The sequence below is a fragment of the Leptonotus elevatus genome, chromosome 9 (assembly GCF_054856555.1).
Source record: "Leptonotus elevatus isolate MCC_2025b chromosome 9, RoL_Lele_1.0, whole genome shotgun sequence".
NCBI lineage: Eukaryota > Metazoa > Chordata > Actinopteri > Syngnathiformes > Syngnathidae > Leptonotus > Leptonotus elevatus.
Window position 1 is genome coordinate 18,845,339 of NC_141247.1, and position 23,702 is coordinate 18,869,040.

Consider the following 23,702-nt stretch of genomic DNA (forward strand, 5'->3'; position numbering starts at 1 on the left):
AACTCATTCACTGCCATTGACGGCTGTCGACGTCCAAAATTCATTTGAACGATTTCTATTAGTTTCACATTTTTTCCACTTGTGTTAAGAGTATGAAAACCTAGGGGAATTTTTTTTATTGTACATTTAGAACAAATATAAAATGAGTGATTAATCTTGAGTTAACTAGTGAAGTCATGTGATTAATTACAATTAAAAATGTTAATCGCCTGATGCCCCTCATTAAGAAAAAACGAAAAGATTATTAAAAATAAAGGTCGTCAGACGATAATTGTTTTAAATTTAACTCACGATTAGTCACAAATGTTATATCTGTTCTAAATGTACAATAAAAAAATTATAGGTTTTCATACTCAACAAGAAAAAATGTGAAACTAATAGAAATTGTTCAAATGAATTTTTGATGGTTATAACCGTCAATGGCAGTGAATGAGTTAATTTACAGTTAAAATGTATTAATTTTGGTATTACTGTATGACCACATAGAAGGAAGGTCAAACAGTCAATATTACACAAATTTTTTTTTTTCAATCTCGCCCTCTACAAATATTCCTCACACCAAAACTAAAAACTAAAACAAAGCATTTAAAAATAAACTAAAACTGCTCTTAATCAGTGATGTTAACTTCCAAAATTGAATATAATCAGTTCCAAGCTCTAACTTCATACCTAACGCTATGTTTTAACTTCCTTTTCTGGTTGCATTCCTAGTTTTTGATTAATGTTCCATTTCCAAGGCAGTGACACAAAGTTTAGAATTCAAAATATAAGCATGTATTTCACTGATTAGGATAAATACATCCACTTTTAAAACTATTAATAACATTCACATTTTTTATATGCAATTATGTGGGCTAAACAGTTATATAGAGAATATAAAAGAAACTAGTACAAGTTATGCTTTTTTAATTTTTTTTTATTGACCAATCCCTCTAACATTCACTTTCCTCAGTTTTCATAATATCCAAATAGGCAACATGTGAAAGAATGCAAAAGTTGACATGGATTGCATCTTATAAAACGTGGATGAAATGAGAAAAGCAACTCAAGCTTTCAATAACACAATTGCTTCGGAGGGAATTATTTTTCTGCTTTTTATTTTTTTTAAGTGCCCAAATGAAGTCGTCTTCAGCTTTTCACTGAGAAGACATTTAAACCGTATTGGCTTACAACATTCCAAAGTTGGTGGTTCTACATTACTGAGAGGCATATGTGGTTACAATCTGCAAGTATCTGACTATTCAATAAGCTAAAGTTTATTTAAAAAAAAAATGTGCACTTAAAATCTTGGCAGAGGCATGCATTAAAATTGACCAAAATAATTTAAAAGGGTAAGAAATGGTTAACTTACTGTAACAATATTTTCTTCGGTAATAATAAAACAAATCTAATAATAATAATAATAATAAGAGTTCATGTTCCCACAATTGCGGGAATTCAAAAGTATAGGCATCAAGAAAAGTAGGAAGGTTATATACTGTATAGTGAGACTTTTTGGGGGGAAAAGGGGATTCCAAACATTTTTTTTTTTTGTGGTGACAAGTGAAAAGGCAAAGTTAGTGCGAGCGAGCGAGCGATTTGAGCGCCCCCTAGCGGACGAGCGGGGTCTGCTTGAGCGAGATGAGCACCGAGCGCATCCGGGACACGTCCTTGGCCTGCTTGTTGGTCTTGGGGTTGAAGTCGCACAGGTGGGCCACGCGCTCCCACGGCGACGCGGGGCAGTCGCCGTCGCTCTCGGCCAGGAAGGACTCCTCTGACGCTCTGCGGGGGCGGGACAGCCGGCGTTAAACCCCCTCCCCTCAATTATAGCAATTGTGATTGATCATACGATTACTTCTTCAAAATGTCCATTACTTTGATAATAGATTACTTATTACTCAACCCATTTCGGACCCATGTATGATTGCAGTGGACATAACATATTTGCATCTCTAAAACAATAAAACGCATAATTTGGATGTCAACGATTTTGGCTCATGATTGGATCCTAGCTGACCAATCACAATCGCAAAAATGTTACATATAAGTTTGATAAGTTTACAACACGTTACAGCCATATTATCCTTTTTTCTTTTCAAACAATGTTTTTTTATATATTTTTTTAACAAAAACACAAGATAAGAACATGGATTCTGTTCCATGTTCTTATGTGGGGTAAAAAAAAAAGAAAAAAAAAAAGAGTCAAAATCAGCAAAAGAAAAATGCAGGTATGAAGGGTTAGTCTTATTAATAATTGGTTCATTCTTTTACAGCAAATAATTAAAATTTTCAACATTAACTCATTCACTGCCATTGACAGCTATAGACGTCAAAAATTCATTTGAACTATTTCTATTAGTTTCACATTTTCCCCCCACTGTTTTTAACAAGAGTATGAAAACCTATAATTTTTTTTATTGTACATGTAGAACAGATATAAAATTTGTGATTAATCATGAGTTAACTAGTGAAGTCATGCAATTAATTACGATTAGAATTTTTCATCGCCTGACACCCCTAATATTTTATAATCTTTTTTTTTTATCGCGTGAGGCGATTATTATTTTTTATTGTAATTAATCGCATGACTTAAATTGTTAACTAATGATTAATCATACATTTTATATCTGTTCTAAATGTAAAATAAAATATTCTAGTTTTTCATACTCTTGTTACCAAAAGTGTAAAAAATTTTTTTTACTAGAAATTGTTAATTTCTTCCTAATGTTCTGTGTCGAACCCGAAACTAATTGCACCTATATTATTTCACATATTCTCATTTTAAGTGTGTGGTGAGACGGACTAAGGAGGCGTCAGTGGGTGAGGAGGCATCCAAATCATTAAAAAGCACAAGAGTTCTAAAACCTACACAAAGCCTATTAGTTCAGAGTTGGGCTGTTTGTAGAAAGCCTTGTCAGCAATCCTTTAGTAGCCAGGCAAGCCCAAGTGAGCAGGAAAGAGAAGGAGACAGGGAGAACAGTGTCAGTGTCACACAACAGGTAAACACATTAGACTCTACCAAAAAAAGAGAGAGAGAGAGATGGTCAAGCAAATGAGAATGAATTAGTGGGGGGTGGGGGTGGGGGACACACACGAGCGATACCGTGTCAGACTTGGGCAGATTCTGTAGGAGTGTCAAAGAGGGACAGGTTAGCTTCAATAAGACAAGTGTGTGTGTGGGGGGGGGCGTAGACCAAGCAACACCACATTAAAACAAAACAAGCAACCATGTTGTTACTAACCTTTCAACAGAAGGACTTTTGATTATTGTCTGACCCCGTCTAACTTACTGAACATACTGTAGTACTCTTAAAAATAACTAGCCTAAACACGCTATTCTGATAATATTGTGTAATACGAGTTAAGCAGCATCATCCGCCCATTTTGTCACTTCTTGTCGACTGAAAATGACATCAGTTACTCGGGTCGCAACCAATCACGGCTCTCATTTTCGAGAGCCAGCGGTCTGTTTGATGTTTTCTTCATTCTCATTAAGTCTGATTTCATTTTACATAAATAATAGGGGTGTGCCCCCCCCCCAAAATATCGATTCTCATAAGAATCGCGATTCTCATTTAGTATGATTCAGAAATCGATTTTAAATGTCCCAAAATCAATTTTATTTAAATTACTTTATACTGTCTTCCCTTTGTTTGAGTGTGCCTTTATTGAGAGCGCTGTTCATGTTGTACCCGATTTGGCCACTGAGGGGCAGTGTGGTTCCACGCGGTCTGATACACTGTTAAGTTGCAGCCACATTAGAGAGTAGAAGGAAAAAGTCGCGATCAAGTTATTCCAATAAAAGTTGTTTTTTGCAGCGTCGCTCGCTAATGCTAATTAGCGAGTCAGACTGGAGTAGATCATTACGATTCCTTGCACATCTATAAATTGAAGCGAAAATCCTTGTCAATCAAATCATTTTGAATCAAAAATCGTTCCAATCGAAAATCGATTCTGAATCGAATCGCACACTCAAATATCGGAATCTAATTGTGAGGCTTTCAAAGATTCCCACCCCTAATAAATACTGCAATACAGCATTAAAACCTTCTGAAAGACATTTTACAATTGTCCGTTTGCATGCCAACAGGTGGACATGTAAGACTGCTAACCTGTTGTTGACCTTGTTCTTCTCCATCTGCTCGCTCTGGTGCACGTGCCAATCTTCCAGCTCCTTCTTGGCCTTCTCTCTCCATTCCACCTCTGCCGCCTTGGATGCCGAGTCTTGTTCGGTCGCATCACAACAAAGACAAAAAATTATAATCATTTGTTAGATAATGTCTGAATTTGGAGGCGTAAAATGATCATTAAGCAGCAGAAGCGCCACTTGTTGACCCACCTAAAGCCTCGAGGCGCACTTTCTGTTCCTCCCTCCACTTGCGGAGACTTTCCGGCTCTTGCCTTTGAACGTCCACCTGCGCGATGGCTGCATAGTTGTCCGTGGGACCGTTGGACTCCTGTTGGAGGACAGACAAATGTGTCGGCTATGATAGCAGCCACAGGAAAACATTTTGCTCTTTTCACTTCCTTTATCTTCTTGCTTTGACTCACCGGAAACAGATCCCCATTCACTGTGGCGGGCTCCTCTCCAAAAGGATCTAACATCATGACCAAAAATACAAGCAGAAATTAATACAGTACTAACATGCACTTTTTAATGTCACTCGGTTGCTGCACTGGCCCCGTCTGTGTCTTTATAGTGAGAAGTCATGCAAAAATGCTGCAGCACCTGTTTGGCCTGCTGAAGGGGCAACACTTCCGGGTTGACAAGTCAACGTTAAGACATCAATCTGAGACATATGACTGACATTCTTTAGATGGTGCATGACAGAAAAAAAAGTATAAATAAACAAAAGTGTACGTGACTTGTTTGTGTACGTTATCGCTGTTTTATGGCGCTCATAAACTAGCATTGATGCTATTAAGCTAACCGGCTAAAGCATTATAAATAGCCACATTATCACCAGTTATGTGTCAAAGTTACACTAGTAGTAAACATGACTGGTACTATTGTTTGCCAAGTAGGTTAGCAGTTTAACTATCTATCAAACTAGAGCTTAGATGTTTGCTGTGTCAGCCAGCGCGGCTACGTTAGCTTTAGTTAGCTCGTAGCTGCTATCGGAAACTTGCCATAGTTGCTCGTCGGTAGCACCACCGGAGGTTCTTGGCTTTCTGCCTCGTCCAGCACCGCAACGCCTTCGTCGTCGTTCTCTATACCGGCGATCTCACTCTCCTGCTGGGCTAAGAACGCTGCGGCCGGGTCCTCTTCTGTCGTGTGTGCTCCGTTGTCAGCCATCTTTCACTAAAGTATTGACTTGGAAGTTGAACTAGGCTAAACGTGTGAAGCCTTGTTTAATCACCGGCGACCGAACAAATGAATGATAAATATGTAACTTGCAATAGCGGAGATCGTGCTGAAGGCAGCAAACAACGTCAAATCGCCTTTGATAATTGATCAACCAATCCGCGACTGCAAGCCCTCAGTGATGAAGATGATGAAGATGATGATGATTCATGATTTCGCCACTTGATTCAATATCGATGAGGGAACCAGCTAGTCATCACACGTCACAGGCTAGGAGCTTCTTTATGTTTAACGCCATCTGCTGGCCACCATGTTGTGTTTGCACTAGACATTTTTCAGCAGGATGTACTTGACGTTTAGTTGCTTCAACGATACAGCAGGGGCCACCAGCCTTTTTTGAAATCTTTGAACCTTTTAGCTACTTTATGTACTTCTTGGGTACTTTATATGCGAAATACTACAAGTTTGATACACACTTCTGAGGGGGAAAAATGCTCAAATCACCTTTCTGTTATTACAAACACGTACTTGCATCATTTTAATTACTCCGCAACGTAATTATCAATGTTTATGTTAAAAAGGTTAGGTTGAACTGTTTTTGTGAAGTCACAGCACCCTCTGTTGGTCAATTTATTGGCACAGTTTCAATTATAGTTAGGCATGTTCTTAGCCACCTATGCTTGTTGTAAGACCCACGCAAATCGACATAAATTATAAGTTGGTCGCCACACGTTCGAGTTTCCTCTACAAATTCCCATTTACCGAGGTGTGTGTTAGGTTTATTAATAACTTATATAAATATGACAGTCAGACACAAATGCTTTTTGTCGTTTTCTGTACTTTTAACGTGTAGCAGGGGGCAGGTGTGGTGGTACAACTCAATATCACTCCGCTGACGTAATGCATAGTTTGCTATACTATAGCCAGAAAAAAGTAGTACCCGTGTGACTCTTTTGTGACACTGACACATAATAATTCATGATCTTCGTGATGTGGATTTTAATCACGGGGCCACAAAAAGTCGGCCTCTTCCTGGTGTGCCACCCGGAGAGCGACACTGGGCAGTGTGCCATGTGACCTCTGACGTCTCAGCGTACTGTAAAGACGTCTCCGCACACGGCAGCCAATGAGACCTCCGCCGCGGCTTCCTCGCAGCCGCCTAGAGGAAGTCTGACACTGGCAGCTTTTCACGGCGCTATCCGGTCGTGCAGAGGAATTCGAGGTAAGAAGGTAAAAACAAACAAAAGGATTATTTTCTTCTTCTCTGCTGTGCATCTTTAAACCGATTTTGGTAGTAGTTTTGGTTTTGGTTCTCTTGCGCGGCGACTTTTTTTACAGCGAGTAACTTCGACGGAAGACCACCTACTAAAACTTTGTCACAAGCGTTGGCTCGAGAGCTGTTTCACTTTATCTAAATTTCATACTAGTATCTCAAATGGCTTGTAACTTTTGGTGAATATTCACTCGAAGGGAACGTAGTAAACCTGAAGATGTCGTAATTGCCTTCGTAGTTAAAGTCCAACTTCATGTGGTGGAGATGAGTAAATGCCTTATTTATTGGCTGGGGTTATGATAAATTCCAAACACTAAAACAGAAACCATTATAGATAAAGTTGTGTATTTTATTTTGTTAAGGTTAAAGTTGATTTTTTTTGGGGTAATAAAGTTATAGGTTTTTGAGACAACGTGACCCCGCCCCCATTTTGGAGATAAATCATGTATTTACGAGATTAAAATTATAATGAGAAAAAAAAAATACAAGAATAAAATAAAATAAAAAATTTTAAAGAAAAAAAAAACATTTTCAGAATAAAGATCCTTATATTGTACGGATAAAAAAAAAGGTGTATATTTTCGAATATAAAGTCATATTACAGTTAGAATAAAGTTATACCATTTTTTAAGACAACTAATTTTTTAAGACAACTCATATTTTCATGATGAGATGTTATATTTTCAAGATTAAAGATGGGGTTTTCGAAAATTATTTTTGGGAAGGCAAGCTTAATGTTTTCGAGATGTCAAATAATCATAGTATAATCATAATGTTATGCAAAAAGCCACTTGAAATTTTCAAATGAGAATTTCACATGGATTTCAGACAAAAAGTTGTATATTTTTGAATTGTAATTGGAGTAAAAATCAATACATCAATAATTTTTTTGTCTGTAATTATCCTATATGTATATTTATTTAAGCGGAAAAAAAATAAATATATTTTTAAGAGTAAAGTCACAATATTACAAGAATAAATTTGTAAGAAAAAATAATACAAGTTGCTTTAATGCTCCTTCATAGATAATAATCTGCTACTACTTTGTCACAATGGTGTGTGCTGGAGCACTGTTTCTACCTTATCAAGTATAGTATATCCTTATATTATAGTATATCAGTAACTTTATTATTTGATTATTCACTTGAAAATAAACTTCAAGTAACATCTTGAGACACACATGATATACAGACTATATAGCATGAGTAATTATAAATAGCAAACACTAAAAACAGACAAGGTTATGGACACCAGGACTATACAGGCAATGGTATTGCACTAAAACGTGAAATGTAGTGTAGCTAACTTCCATAACTTCCACCTTCCTTTAATTGGTGAAATAAGAAAACATTACTATCTATTTAGAGTTTTACCTGTCTTCCTTGTCCATGCAGCTTTATTAGACTGTAACTCACCCAAATATTAATTCGGAAGAAGATCTGATTTGGGCCAAAGACTGAAAGTACTTTATATTGAGGCAAGTTGCGGCCACTTGCATAAGAGTAATTTGTGACATTATATTAAGGTATTATATAATAAAAGATTATTTTGGTAGCCAAAGCCTTAAAATGTTGGCAAGTGACTGTCAGCTGGCAACTGCCCGTCGCAAAGTGAGGGTTGAGGAGATAATCGGATTATATGTTTGCAAAACTTCAGCGACAGCAACCCTAAACTCAAAGTTTATATTTTTTTGTATAATTTGATTTTAAAATGCTAAATATGGAAGCAGCATAGAAAATGGATGAATACTTAGCATCTTTTGCTTTCGAATGCTATGCGCTTAAATGTTAGCTTTACAAATGTCCTGTCTGTTTTGCTAGCAGTGTGCGTGTGTTGTATGAGACATAGTAAAGATAACTACATCCACCTAGAGGAACCACCTGTTGTTTTTTTCTCAAGGGGGAAACAAGAGGTACGCTTATTTCTTCAAGTGGACAATGGCATTTATTCGAGTCCAGGCTACTATTTGAGGAATGACGGTATTAGAATTAGCCAATAACAAAGCAAAATCTCTCTCACGGTGTACCTAATTTTTACGGTTGTTAACTACAGCCCTAGGCAAAGAGTGTTCTGTTAAATATTCATAATTCCCCTTCGGATTGAGTTTATGATTCCTCTCCGAGTGAGTCCATCTGTTGCTTTAAAGGCTCGATGTCATGTCATAATTGCCGGTTTGGTTGCATTGTGCCTTATGTCGTCCAGAAGGAATGTTATGTTCCCTTGCTCTCTTTTCACTTGCGGGCCTTTGGCTGCTCCACGAGCACACAGACACTTCCCGAAAAACAACAACACTTAGTTGAACTTATCATTTGTTAGAATATAGTGGCAGTTGACGTCGTCCTCTCTATCCGCCTCCCCTCCGTCCTCCCTGTGACTCATGTGGGTGTTGGGCTGAAATAGTTTGGTGTAGTTTTACATTCCTTATATAGCCTCCGAGGAGTGAGTTGCAGCTACAAAGTTTAGGGGGTAGGCTTTGCCAGCAAGAGTGAGGCTCCGCTTGCTTGCCTGAGCTTTTGCCATTCTCCAGCTTTCTCCCAGGTTTGGGCTACGGGCCGGCCCTTGAGGACAAGGTAGGTCCGGTAGTGCTGTACGGGTGAGGTAACGCGGGGCGAAGAGCAGGTACAGAGGTTAGGTTAAGTTGCACCGCTGTAAGGCCCGCGGCGAGTGACGTAGCCCCCGCGTCTCGAGTTGCGCTCTCAAAATTGCGTTAGTTATTTAGTAGCATGTCAGCCAATGTCAGGGACTGGTTTTAACACAGCTGTCCTTGTCTAATAACAGCGAGACGGATTATGTGAACCGTTCCAAAATGTCAAAAGGAGTTTTCATTTTGCAGGCGGGCCAGTGTTTCATGATTACATGGATTATTACACGGGTTATCTTTCAATGAAATGTGTTGACTGCACTCCACGTTATATTGAAATTGGAGCTTATTGTTGAATGTCACCGCTGTTTCTTTTACGATGACGGCGTGTCTGCTACCTTAGGTCCTGGTAAAAGGGATAGCCAGCTAATAATCTGTCTGTGCGAGTGCCCGTTGCAATATTGTGTTGCGTAGGCTACTTAAACAACTGATTTCACGTTGGCAAATTCTGCCATATGATGCATTAAGCATTTCTCTCAAGAACATATATAAAAACAGTTGGGTCAAAAATAACACAACTATGGGTCAAAAATAAACCGATCCTCTACTCCTCTACTAAAACAACTCATAAATATTGGTCAGATCCTTTACTTGGGTCATTTTGTATAAAACAACCCAGAAAGTTGGGTCAAATTGACCCATAAAGTGGACCAGTCCATTTTTGATCCATAATTGGGTTACTTTTGACCCAACTGTTTTTAGAGTGTAGCCTTCATAATCATTAATTCTCAATAATTTTGTCAGTTTTTGTAAAATAACTGTGAATGTAACGGTATTCAAACACCACGATATGATAAATAGCACAATATTTTTTGTTAACGACATTGCAAAAAAAGCTCCTGATACTTTGTATCTCAACCTCGGCGTTTTCTACAAAATCACTGAAAATAGGTTCGCCGCTCTCTGACATCTGGAACTCAGTGTGTGTTCCTATTGGATCAGCGGCACAAATGCTGTGTTCGGCTGAAGCGGGCGAATATTAATGTTTTTTTTTTGCGCTGCTTTTAATATCGCAACATGATGACGACGATATCGTGGCAAATTTAATTTGGCGATATCGCCGTTTCCGTTACATCACTAGAAATGAATGGTCACAACTTGAACCATTCAAAGCAAATTGGAGGGCACTACTTGGCTCCAACCAGCAGAGGTGCTGTTGAGTCCAGTTCCTATGTTGCTATTTAAGCTGACAATTTATATTTGCTGATTGTCGATCAAGGAAATTGAGTCAAGTGCCCATTCTTAGTTCAAAATAAAACGTACACAACCAAAGAAATGTGTAGACTTATAGGCCTGTCCGAGGAATTAATATTGTTTTCTTCTTTGTCTTCCCCAAAGGCTATGAACGTTTACTCCGTAACCCTCAGCGGCCCAGCGCCGTGGGGCTTCCGGCTGCAGGGTGGCAAAGACTTCAGCATGCCCCTCACTGTGTCAAGGGTAAGACACTTTTCATGGTATTTACATGTTGAAAGTTTAGAGAACTTGGTTTTGTTTTGGTGCTAGAAGCATGGGTCAAGGAAGAATTTGGTGTACATGAGGATAAAGGTGCAACTACAGGAATTTATTTTGCACTGCTTGTAAAAGCCGTGTCACCTTGTACAAAAAATACAGCCATGAAATGGAGGCTTCAAAATCGACCCAGAGATTTTCGTCCGAGCCAGGACAAGGTTGTGAAGTTTTACCCCTGACACACTCCCGCTCCGTGTTGTGTTGTTTTTATTTGTACGCCACACCAGACGCTGGCGCTGATGTCGTTTTCCATCAAATTACCAGAGTATGAGAGGGCAAACGCATACGCAGCGGTGACATCATCCATCCTCATTGTGGCGTTTGGCACAGGCAAAGCAGTTCCAGATCTGCTGTTGAGTCTTATTCAGCAAGTTTTGCGGGATCAAATAGGCTAGTGGAAATGTTGATCACCCAGAATTAAAATGTCTTCATGACCCACAATTTAGCATGTCGAGTACGGTCTTGGTGGAAGTCATTCTAGTGATGTAAACAACAAATCTAATAGTGGCTTCAATTTTGTACAGTGCCGTGTTGTTTTTATTTATCCAACTTTTTCTAAAATTTTCATTTTAGTTAGTTTTTATTTTATTTTGAGTTTAAATTTTTTTTTTATTTAGTTGGTTTTAATTAGTTTTCAGTGCAGTTCTGTTAGTTTTTATTAGTTGTAGTTATTTAAAAATGCTTAGTTTTAGTTTTCAGTATTAGTTTTTGTTAAAAAAACAACAACATATTACTTGTGTGCAGTATTTAAAACATGGTAAAATGAAAAGAGTAATACATTTCTTACCTAGTGTTGCATTTCGGCTGAGTTAAATGAAAAAGCAGGCGAGCCGAGCCATTGGAGCCAAAAGTCAAGTACGCAAAATTGTCGCCTAGGAGTGACATCATCTGAAGGTGCTTTTCTATTGGCTGCTGCTAGATGATGTGACTTCTGTGTGACACACTTTCAAACGACCCAAAGACTTAAACAAATATTTTCGCTATAATTGGTTAATTTTAGTTAGTTTTGAAAACGTCAAATTCAGTTTCAGTTTATTTTTGTATTCTTTTTATTTGATTTTGTTAACAAAAATGTTTTTTGAATTTTTGTTTTTGTTATTTTGTTAGTTTTTGTTAACTAAAATAATCTTGCGTACCATCCATAGTCTTATAGTGTAACATTTTAACTCATTTGTTCCCCAAAACGTATAAGTACATCATATTCTTTGGTCCCAAAGACGTATTCATACGTTTTCTTAAATGTTTTATTTATTTGATGCAGCCTCTGAACTGAAGAGAACGGTTGAAGGAATGGTAGTTATTCCAAAACCGCCAGCAGGTGGCATCAGAGTATACGAGACCAGCCAGGGCCATGTTGCAAAAAGCTCTTTTAACAGTCTTTTCAACAGGTTTGTGATTAATGATGAAACTTTGCTATATTCTAATGCTAATTACTGCAAAATGGAAACAAAATAGCAGTAGAACACAATATTCTGTAGGCCTTGCAAAATCAATCAAAATCCAGTAAAACAGCCTGGAGCGAAGGGGGTTGCTTCAGTGAAAGTGGCTAGGAGTGAATGAGTTAAATAAAGCGGCAAGGGGAAAAAAACAAGAAAAAGTTGTTGCTGGTGATCAGAAGCAAGCCATGTTGAGGCGTAGCTGCACATTTAACAGTGTGCGGTGTACTCAAGTGCGTTATCTGTCCTGACCTGACCCAAATCAATCATTTCAACAGTTTGTTTACTCTGTTGTTGTTAACAGCAGCACTGTGGCAGTTTGCCAGCTACAATGTCGACAAAAGAAGCATTTACCTTTCTTCCCGCCTCTTAAATAAAGGAGCAAGGCAAGCAATATTCTTAATATATACATGTGATTTTTTTTCCCCTCATTCCACTTTTTCTTTTGCTCGATTTCAGTGGCCACAAGGACATGCTGTCATTTGTTCGCCACCTCTTCTTGAGGGACTGTCTTGCAAATAGCCTCTAACCTACAATTGAAGAGCACAGCAGCCACTTTCCAGGCCTTATAAGTGCACGACGGCTTGCTTGCACTCCCAATTTCCTCGCGGTTGCCAGAAAGCCTACTTGCTTGTAAAGGGACACATACACACACAATGCACCGCAGCATGAGTCACACTATTTTGTAAGTGGGATGCCATCGAGGTGTAACGTCATCGGTCTTGTCAGTACACGCTTAAGCAGAAACGCGATGTTCTCTTGGATTCGTGACACGATTGATTCTCTTCTCGCTCACGCACCAAACCAATGGGAAAGAAGTAATTTGATGATTTGTCCTCATCCAAACAAGGATTTGGGAGCACTTAAAGGAATGTCAGTCCAAACAGGCGAGACCAATCTACCTGCAGGCTTGTAGATGTTTTAAAAAGAGTGAGTGAGTTATCAGTGGTTGTTATCTCCATTAGCGCCAGTAGTTTTCCAGGCCCTCTGGCTGTTCTAAAGTTGTGACATGGTTTCTTTCTCTGGCGCCGTTTGCTCTCCTCGCTGTCATTTAAAAAAAGTGGACGGCGAATCACACGTTGACTGAGGATGGCAGCGGCCTTACCAAGTCTTCTTCTGGCACCGAGTTGAGGCTTGGATGAATTCAGTGGGTGGTCTGTCCGTCTCTGCCGGCTGGTTGCGGATCAGACAGGGAGTTAAAAGAGATAATATAATAAAGACGCACTGTTAACTTGTATGATAAGTTTGCTCATGTAAAGATGACTTAAGTGTCACTTAAATAAATAAGGACAATGCCATGCTGCTTTATGCATTTGGGAGCTTTAGTGAACGTGTAGTTTTCCAATCCATGCTTTTTGTGCACCCCCTTGCTTTCCTTCCCCCTCTTGTTTGTGAGCCTGGGAAGCTACCCTTTCTCAGCATTCCTCACATTTTTCTTGCATCCACCCTGTCGCTGCCAGTAGACAATCCCTGCCTCCCTTCTGTGTCTAATTTGTCTTCCACACTCAAGTTTGTCACAAATATTCCAGCAGTTCATATTTGTGGACATTTCGACTCTTGTCTGCTGGTTAATTATTGACAATTGATAGCTTTCAAAGTGACTTTTGTATTTAATTATTCAAACAACAAAGTTTAATTGATGTATAATTTAAATTTGACCATAGTTAATACATTTGAAAATATAAATACCAGATTCACTAACATAAAAAAACAACAACCTGGAAATATCTCCACCCATCATTTTAAGACATATAAAATTAATAACACTTTTTTCTTTATTCATCTTTCCTAATTCTTGTAACTTTCTTTTACAAAAAAATAATAATGGGTTAGCCGACCATAAATATTAGCTCTGTATCACACAATAAGAGAAGAATAAGGTGCACATTAGTCTTTGTCAGGAAAAAGAAAAATACTTGGCTGTGCGACCTTTTATTTTGTTCTTATTAATGGTGGCTCCATCGTACTTTAACAGCTTGGGACCAAGCGGAATCCTCACCTTAAACAGTAAAACCATCACAGTGTGCTTGTACTTTCCACTCCACCACTAAAAGGAAAACAAAGGAGAGGGGAAAAGCTAATAAAACCTTCCTCTCCCTTCTTTAAAATGTTCTTTTACACTCCAGTAGCCTTGTCACTAGCATAAATTCCGTTTGAGTTCCTCGCAGCACTTTTTTCTTTTTGGCCACATTATTTGAATAGTAATTTAATCCTAAAAAAAAAGGAAAGATTTACACCGATTTATTATGGCTTATAGTTTCTACAATGTGTCAAATTCATTTCACAACCATTTTCCTGTTAACTCCTCAAATGAGTAATACTGATTTCCTGTGAGTCTCCAACCCAAAATGAGAAAATCATGATGTCATCATTCTATTTATCATTTATTATATCGCTTATCCTGTCACCATGATGTCATTTCAATGTTATTTTGACACTTGAACAATTTTCTCCTCGAGCTTTTCGAGCCACCATCGTGCACCACCATGCTTAACAGACTGAAAAATTATTACGACTTTCAAATGTGGTTCTATAACCGGCCAAAGCAACTGAAATGAGGAAAAACACTCTAAAGCACTCAGTCAAAAACTGATAAAGTGGGGGAAAAAATAGTTGTTGTTTGTGTTTGGTCATCATTTTTTTTTTTATTGGCCGGCTTTTTGCTGGTTCATGGGGATGGTATACTGTAAATTGCTTGAAACTGGACAGAAGATTGCATTCTGTATTTTGGGGTAGGGTGGTGGATGACTGGAAAAAAGTGGAGCTACCATTTTCTGGAAATGTTTTTTTTATGTTGACATTGCTGCGTAAATTGGCTTGCTAATGATAAAACTAACAAAAAGTTTCAAGATTTTGCGAGGTAACTAATAGGGGTGGGAATCTTTGACTGTTTCACGACTCTCACAATTCGATTTGATTCCGATTTTTGGGACTAGGATTAGATTCAGAATCGATTTTTGATTCAGAATGATTTGATTGACAAAGATTTCTGCTTCAATTTATAGATGTGCAAAGAATCGTCATGATCTACTCTTGTCCGACTGATAATTAGCGCGCTACTCGTGGCACTTTTATCACTCAAAAGAACGGCTATTTGGAATATAAACAGAAAAGCATCTTAACATTACTCAGTCACCGGCATATGCTCTTCCTACACTGCAAAAAAACAAATTTTACTGGCATAACTTGATCGTGACTTTTTCCTTCTACTCTAATGTGGCTACAACTTAACAGTGTATCAGAATGTGCGGAACCACACTGCCTCTAAGTGGCCAAATCGGGTACAACATGAACAGCACTCCCAGTAAAGGCACACAAAAACAAGGGCAAGACTATAAAATATTTTAAATAAAATCAATTTTGGGACATTTAAAACAATTCTGAATCGTACTAAATGAGAATCGCGATTCTTATCAAAATCGTTTTTGTTTTTTTGGCACACCTATAGTCACTAACCATTTCAGTTGGTAAAAGCATAGTTCCTTGAGGTTTCGTGAAACAACTTAGCAAAGCAGCTGCATATTCACAAGAATTCAGGCATGTAATCATTTGCATCCATCTTGCTTAATTAACTTCAATACTATTGTGGCCGCTGATGGATGTGATAATTTTCCTCTTAGTTTCTATGGATTTTTTCCAGACGAATGTGTGGAGCAAACTCTTTTGAAAGAAACCATCTGATGTCTGGTCAATGTATGAACTCATGACCATAATCTGATTCGTTCCTGGAACTCTTCTCATAAATTGCGCACGTCTTGTTAGTTACCTCTCAATTTGATTTGACCTTGAGGAAAATGCACACGTGGTAAAGTAACATGATATCTCTCCTTCCTTACATACATTCTCTACTTTATTGTTAACCAGAAAATCATCCAATTAATAAAGCATGACGTGAAATTGCAGTTTCTGTCAAAGTCATGTCCCAGTTGGGGGGCAACTCCTCAGGAGTTTCTGCCCTAGATCTTAAGCCAGTGCAGCTATATCAACATTTTGATAAAATGATGTGAGTCCTTCTGCGCGCCATCTGTTTTTTATCAGTGAACACATGTCCCGTCATCGGAAATCAAATGTTGGGAGGAAATTACAGATGATGTCATGTCAATAAGCAAGTAAGGAGACGTCGAATGTCTCACTGCCACAGCTGGATGTGTCTAGATTCTTTCGCTTTGCATCAGTGTCTGACATGGCAGCCATCTGTTTTTGCATCACTACCCTTAAAGCCTCCCTCGTACACTTGAGGAAAAGCAGCCTTGTTAGAGGGCCGAATGAATATTTCAGTACCTACTGATGGATTGCCCACAGGGGGCATGTCTCCTGTGGCGAGTTGACTGCAAATTTCTTGCGTTGTGAACAGTGTAGCGGTGTCTTAAGGTGACTTAATGCAAGGTGTTTCCACTGCATGGTGGGGTCTTGTTCCTAAAGGTTTGGTTTCACGGAGGACTATTTATGGATTTGTATCTGTGCCGTGTGAGGGATGTCAGGACGGACACCCGGCCCCCAAATAGCTGTGGAAATAATAAAAATGAGCTGGGGCTGAGTTACCCGGCCAATATACCTGCAGCTGCAAATAATGTTCAGTGTGGAACAAAACAAGCCAAGGATAGTGTTCAGCATCAGTCAACAAAAGCACTTGAAGAGCGTATTGAAGACCTTGCACATTGAAAGGCTCCCGAGGCTTTGAAATTTGATCGCCTTGCAAAACACCTCTGCCGCAGTGCTCTTGTGAACGGGAGATTGATAAAAAAAAGAGGCTTCACTTTTAATAATGTCATTTATTTGACATGAGCAACTACTTAACTAATTTGCTCCCCAAAACGTATAAATACGTTCTATTGTTAATACTACCATGTTCCCAAAGGCATATTTATACGTTATTTCTGTTTTTGTTTTTTTTCATGCCAGAGCATACAGACGGCTTTGATGCAGCCTCTGAACTGAAGAAACTGCTTGAAGCAATAGTAGTTTTTACATGAATGGCCAGCAGATGGTAGCAGAGTATAAGAGATCAGCCAGGTCCATGTTCAACAAGCTCTTTTTGCCAATGTTTTCAACAGGTTTGTAAATAATGATGAAACTTAGCTATATTCTAATGCTAATTGCTGCAAAACGGAAACAGATACAAATATATGTTTTTTTCCTGATGAAAGAAGGGACTCTAATCTTTCTTTTGGTAGGTTCCATTTTTATAGCAATAGAACACACTATTCTGTGGACCTTACAAAATCAGTCAAAATCCGGGAGCGATGGGGCTTGCTTCAGTTAAAATGGCTGGGAGTGAATGAGTTAATAGTTATGACATCAATTTGTACCCCCCAAATTAGATTATGGTGGCTCTGCCATGCATGCGTCACGCTTGCATCGCCATATTTACAAACTGCTGGGGATAGTGTTTCTGCCCCACACGCCCCCACCCCAAACCAACGAAAGGCCTGAGGACAGCAACTTTGGGTGATGCCTTCTCAAGTGAGGGAACAGCTGCATTCTGAACCTGAGCCAGGAACACAGGTGCTTGTGTCCATCACTCAATCATACATGTAAACAACCTTTGCAGACTTTACAGCATTAATATATATATATATATATATTTGAGCTTTCTAACAGACCGTATTCTATCCGGCACATTCTTAGTTAGCCAAATTAGCTGTTTTATAAACTATAATTTTATTCCTTGTGCACAATTATTATAACAACATATCCGGGCCATTTTAATATGTTTTTAAAAAGACAAATCCCACTGAATTTTACTGAAAAGCTTACTTGAAGTATTGACTGTTGTTATAAAAGAGTAGTAATTGATACTAAGAATTTTTTTTTCAAAATTATTATTTTTCTCACGTTTAATAACAAAATATCTTTATTGTTATCGGTCCCAAATGAAATGTAATGATTTGCAACGTGTTTTCTAAATATGCTAATTGCATTTTTGGAATATATAGGATTTTTCTTCCTATTAATCGAGCTGTTTTTCCCACAAAAACTAGCACAAATTCTTAATGTCTTATATATTCCTTTTTTGGTTCTCTTTCTCTTTCTATGTCATACAAGCTGGCCTTACCTTTAATTTCACTGGCGGAAGCCTCGTTATGTTGTTGCAATACACCAGAGGGATATGTGAACTAAAGTGCCGGGTACTTACTATTGTTCTTACTATTATGGCCTGAAATTTAAAATCGTCAATCACTTTTTGAAACTGGGACTTCAGACATGGATGTTTCAGCATACATTTATACATAAACCAAGGCGGCAGTTAAAAAAAAGAAAGAAAGAAAAAAGCTAAATACGAATATTTTTTTTGTACACAAGTAGCTTACTCAATTTTTTAGCTAAATTGCTACATGTAAATATTGCAATAATCCACTTCAGGCTCTATTACAGGATTGGTCTGTTGCCAGTTAATTTAGGAAAGAGCAAATTATACACTGCCTGGACACAACGTTAGGTAACACAAGCTCAGGCTAATGAGATCCAATGGAGACTTATCACAATTTTTATTTTTTTATTTTTTTACAAGCACCTCTCAGCACAGGCAGTGCAGTTGTAGTCTAAGTCATTGTTAAATTGATACCTCTCAGACCATGTATCAAAACTGAGCATTATACTTATAAGGCAAAATAACAATAGAAAAAGTACCTGTAGTTGTTCCCATTAGATTATGCAGGTGGTACATTGCAGTCTAATACAGGCTCAGGAATGCATGGGCTGTTGAGGAAAAATGCATTAATGTGGTTTTGATGTAGCGCGTTTTTATGGGTTCAGTCACGAGCAGGTTTGCATCTGTAACAATTCCTGCCAGGACTTACAGAACATGTTGTAGAATGTTGCTAATGATTTAATCTAGGTAAAATTACTTTTACGAGGTATTGTGGCAATAAAAGGGAGGTCAGACTTTGTCTGTCAGCAGCAGGGAACCTCAGTGGTTTACCAGACTGCCTCCTTTTTACAATATGTCAAAGTGTCAAAGTCATTGTTATTTTTTTTGCCATAGAAGACTCATAAAAGTTTTGTTTTTGTTTTTTTTACTTGACAAGCTGTTTCTTTTTTAGTCTAGCCTCATAGCTTCCAGTGGAGGCCAATCAAAAGCAATTAAAGTGATGTTTTAACTTGACTGTAAAAGAAGAATTGCCTCAGAGGAAGGCATTTCTTCTTATTTTTAGCGTTAACATGCTTTGATTTGAGGCAGGCCGTCTTTGTGGGGCGCAGTGCGGAGCTGTCATCAGTTTAGAGACAACATTACCTCCTTGCTCGCACAAGTGTTTATGTTTAATGTGCAGAATCAAAGCTGCGAGCGTGATAGCTTAGCTGAACATGGCAGAAAGCTATTGATTGAACTGCTGAGTCCTCTGAGCTTGTGATGAGCCAACATTTGCAGGGATCCATGACACCAGTGAGTAATCCTAATGGGGTTTTGCCTGAAATCCTGGTGCAGGCGCTCTTATCTGATGCCACTTTGTACTTCACTTATCAGTGCATTTGACACACGGATCGTGTTTCATTAAGCCGCATGGGCGAGCTGACAGGGGCCTTACTAAACCTGATTTGGCATCTCCCCTCTTTGTATTAGCGGTTTTAGTGGAGATGGCAGGCGAGGCAATTCTACCTAGATTATGGACTGTGCCTTTTCTTCCTGTTTGTAACAAGACCTCATAACGTTGACAGAACGTCTGCCCCGAGAGGATGATGTCACCGTTTTGTCAGTGGAACTGGTCAGAGACGTACCTGCCTGCATGGAAATAACGACATGGCTCCTCCGGTGAATTATGCGATCGTATGAGGCATGTGGTGGCTGTCTGAAGCTTTCAAGGGCTGCTTTCATCATCTGTTGGCACATCTGTTGTGAATCATGTGATGACTGATGACATCATGATGGCTTTTTTTTCCTCGTAGTGCTGACTGAAATATTTCTGCTGGCTTGTCTGACTGTACACACTCCATGAGTTGCTTATTAGGTGTTATTAACAAGCATTACATCACTGTCAGCCCTACATGACTTTTAGATTCATATTTTCTGTTTTGTGGTTTCACATGCCCCCTGTTGTGCCCATCATAAACAAATGGGATAATGGGTTGTAATTTCGAGGCTGTGGGCTCAACACTATTTTCAGCTGAAAATAGAAAAGCCTATTGTTGTTTTGGATGCATGGTTCTGGATGTAGATTTTTTATTTTTTTTTAAGTGATAGGGTTATTTTCTTGGTGAAAATGGAAATGGTTACTGTGAAAACAGACTTTACTGCAGGAGTCTGTCACAACCAAAACAACAATAACAACAGTGCTTTTGTAGTGTTTTCTATGACTGCTTTTCTATAAAAGTATGCTACACTTGTTGTTATTTACATGAAATTCTAAAGCCTCACAATGACACTTAAAAGCTCAAGATTACTTTTGGAGTGAAATTAACATATTGTGCACAATGCCACAATCACTCAGTCTGATAATGTTAAAAATCTTTTCTATCCTGTCTTCTCTCACTTCCAGCTGACCCCGGGTGGGAAGGCAGCTCAGGCTGGCGTTGGGGTCGGAGATTGGGTGGTTTCCATTGATGACCTTAACGCGGAGGACTTGACCCACGTGGAGGCCCAGAACAAGATCAGAGCAGCGTCGGATTCCCTCACTCTCACTCTTAACAGGCAAGTTTGCAGAGAAAGATGCAACAAGGAATTTACTTTACTGTTGATCTCAAGCAAGTGCGTAGCTACAGTAAATCACTTCACATTAACTCATTCACTCCCAGCTATTTTCACTGAAGCAAGCCCCTTCGCTCCTGGCGGTTTTACTGAATTTTGACAGATTTTGCAAGGTCCACAGAATATTATCTTCTATTGCTATAAAAACATACCAAAAAGAAAGATTAGAGTCTCTTCTTTCATCAGGAAAAAAATGTATATTTGTATCTGTTTCCGTTCTGCAGCAATTAGTATTAGAAAATAGCTAAGTTTCATCATTATTCAAAAGCCTGTTGAAAACATTGGCAAAAAGAGCTTGTTGCAACATGGCCCTGGCTGATCTCTTATACTCTGCTGCCACCCGTTGGCCGTTTTTTGTAATAACTACCATTGCTTTAAGCGACCTCTTCATGTCAGAAGCTGTATCAAAGCTGTCTGTATGCTCTAGCATAAAAGAACGTTTAAATACGTTTTGGGGAGTGAATGAGTTAATATCCACTTTATACTCTGCCAGATGAGCTTTCAGTAGCAATATGTTAGATAAACTCATCAGTCTCAGCATTAGGCCCACAGATAATAGTGAGACACATTTCTAAGCTATAGCAAAATTTATGCTTACAAAGATAATAGCGTATCGTTTAGAGGAGTTTATGTAACAGTAAGTTTATAGTTTGCAAATCATAGTCGAGTGCATGCAGTGGCATTTGTGTTTTTGAGCCCTGGTTAATAAAAGTACACAGTATATGGATTAATGCACTTTGTTGAAGAGCCTGAGCCAGAAAATGTTTTTATGTTTTCAGTAATTTCAATTAAAAGTGGTTGACCTTCATACAAGCAGCACTTAAGAATTGTCCACAGAGATTCTGCCAAGAATTTCTGACTGATAAACTATCTCTTCAGAGTGCAAAGCAAAAATGATTCATGTGGTGCTTAATTAAAAAGGGGAAAAAATAAGACCACACACCCAAAGGAAGATGGACTGTTTTGAGATTTGGATAAAATGAGAAAGTATTGACTTGTCGAGTCATAAACATGAGGCGGAGAACTGTCGGGAGACTCATTTAGATTTTGTGATCCCCATAAGTTCAGATGCTGTGATCACAGCTGTTGCTCAGCCAATTTCCACCCCCATCCAGCTCTCTTTGGGTTTGCCTGCCAACAACTGGGGCTGATATGTACTGACAAATCTTTCACTAGGTTTCCCTTTGATTTTCTAGAACTTCATATAGTGTCAGTCTTCTATATGCGTGCATACAATTCAAATATAGAACAAAATTCCCCAAAAGCACCAAACCAAAACAAAAAAACAAGTAATCCATCCGAGAGTCAGACTGGCCCTTTCATAAAATATTTTACGTTAATGCTGCACAAATTAATATACCTAAAATACATACAAGTTAAACTAATCCATCTTTGATGACGTGGGAAGTTTCAGAAGTTGACTTCATTGTACTTTAACATTCGTAATTGTTATTTAGGTGTAAAAAGAGTAACTGTGTAAACATTTCACAATAAAACATTCAAAATAAATTGTCACATCACATATTGAGCAAAGATTGTGAATGTGTTAAAAATTACAAATATTAAAAATAAGAACTTTTTCCATGTTGTGTTATGAAGTCTTGCATGTAGAATTTTGGGATAAAGTTGTGAAAAAAGTAAGGCGCTGTGAATACTTTCTGGATTGCACAGATTAAGCGGAAAGTGAAAAGGGCAGTCGTGCCCGTTCGCTAAAGTGGGCTCAGAGTTCATACTTGTTGAGACGTAGCCAGCAATGTAAAGATCCAGCCTGTTAAATCAACATCTTACCCTTCGCTCTTGTTGTTATTATTAAAGAGGAACGTTCCTGAAACACTTCCCAGAGAGAAATTGTTGCCAGTTGTGTTTGCTCGTACCTTGGCAGTCATCCATCCTTTTCTTTTGTGCTCGGAGAGGAGGGCTGCTGCACACTGATGAGAGATGAGCACTTTTACTTTATTTTTAATGTCACTGATGACCTTTTTCATAGTTTTGGCTTGATACCAAAAATGTCATTTGAATAATAAACATTTATTTTTTAACATCTTTTTTTTATTTTTTATGAATGGAGCATAATAAAAGCACATTGCTATTTGGACTTGTATTTATGTGTAACAGTAAACCCAGTATAATGAGGAAAATCAGAAACTTATATCAATGATGATGTCTCATTTAAAACATTTTTTTTTATGAGTTTCGCTTGCCTCATGCAATTGATCGATTCATAAAATGAGGTCAAATGATCTCATTGAGCTCATTTATTCTGTCTCACGGGTCAAACTGGGTCCAAGCAAACTCATTCCCCTGAAAAGCACAAATCAACTCCACATATTTTTCTCACACGTATTGAATAAAAACTTCAAGACAGCGATGACATGTTTTTTTTTTTTTCCACGACTAAAGCGTGGCTCATCAAATTATGGATTAGGACTAAAACAGCCGGCGAGCTCCGGCACTGTGAACGTCACATTGATTTGTCGACACGTTGGTATGCTTTGCCCGCTGCCGCTCACTGTATTTGTTGTCATCCTGTCTTTAGCGCCTCTTAATCAGGGCTTGGACAGGCAAACATAAGGGCTTGCTCATCCCTCATTCTTACAGGAAGCAGCCCTTGCAAGTGTTTACAGCACCACACAATGTAGCTGACTTGCATGCAAGTTCATTCTTGTTGTAACCTTTTTTATTGCTTTTTGTCAGTGAGGTAATACATTTGGATGAACAGACAACTGTAGCACTCATTAAGGGCAGAAACGTGCATCCTGGGATTAAATGTGTGGAGCATTTCAGTTGAGTGGGTGATTATTTGAAATGTAGTAGAGTACAACATTAGAGTTCCTTTTAGCTATTTTCTTGCACTCTGTCACGGTGTGCAAAAAAAA

At 38.5% G+C, this 23,702-nt stretch overlaps 2 protein-coding genes across 7 annotated transcripts in view; one reads left to right on the forward strand and one right to left on the reverse strand.

The window, feature by feature from the left end:
* Nucleotides 1–895: 895 nt before the first annotated feature.
* On the reverse strand, nucleotides 896–5,557 carry cltb (clathrin, light chain B). 3 transcript variants are annotated; one of them, XM_086084173.1, is made up of 6 exons: nucleotides 5,110–5,557; nucleotides 4,531–4,577; nucleotides 4,319–4,436; nucleotides 4,092–4,203; nucleotides 2,849–2,902; nucleotides 896–1,761 (listed from the first exon to the last, which is right to left on the reverse strand). In XM_086084173.1, the coding sequence occupies exons 1-6, from the start codon at nucleotides 5,273–5,275 to the stop codon at nucleotides 1,590–1,592; spliced, it is 669 nt and encodes a 222-aa protein (XP_085940299.1). In that variant the 5' UTR covers nucleotides 5,276–5,557; the 3' UTR covers nucleotides 896–1,589. The 3 variants fall into 3 exon arrangements, with proteins under 3 accessions (XP_085940299.1, XP_085940300.1, XP_085940301.1); XM_086084174.1 differs by lacking the exon at nucleotides 2,849–2,902 and adding an exon at nucleotides 3,083–3,103; XM_086084175.1 differs by lacking the exon at nucleotides 2,849–2,902 and having other exon boundaries at nucleotides 5,110–5,553.
* Nucleotides 5,558–6,289: 732 nt separating this feature from the next.
* Nucleotides 6,290–23,702, forward strand: part of pdlim7 (PDZ and LIM domain 7) — a 42,318-nt gene continuing 24,905 nt past the window's right edge. For 2 of the 4 annotated variants that reach the window (XM_086084715.1, XM_086084711.1), the window contains exons 1-3: nucleotides 8,959–9,127; nucleotides 10,537–10,635; nucleotides 20,618–20,769. In XM_086084715.1, the coding sequence (XP_085940841.1) occupies nucleotides 10,540–10,635; nucleotides 20,618–20,769 (248 nt within the window). In that variant the 5' untranslated portion in view covers nucleotides 8,959–9,127; nucleotides 10,537–10,539. Of the gene's footprint in view, nucleotides 6,515–8,958; nucleotides 9,128–10,536; nucleotides 10,636–20,617; nucleotides 20,770–23,702 lie in introns of those variants that run through there. The other 2 variants (XM_086084714.1, XM_086084713.1) reach the window with 2 other exon arrangements.

Bases quoted from the DNA above. Each gene is read 5' to 3' on its own strand.
- cltb (XM_086084173.1), bottom strand. From the start codon at position 5,275: ATGGCTGACAACGGAGCACACACGACAGAAGAGGACCCGGCCGCAGCG. The intron at 4,578-5,109 runs GCAAGTTTCCGA...TCATGATGTTAG, and splicing joins GCTACCGACGAGCAACTATG to ATCCTTTTGGAGAGGAGCCC. The intron at 1,762-2,848 runs GTAGGTTTTAGA...CCGCCCCCGCAG, and splicing joins TCTGAACTAATAGGCTTTGT to AGCGTCAGAGGAGTCCTTCC.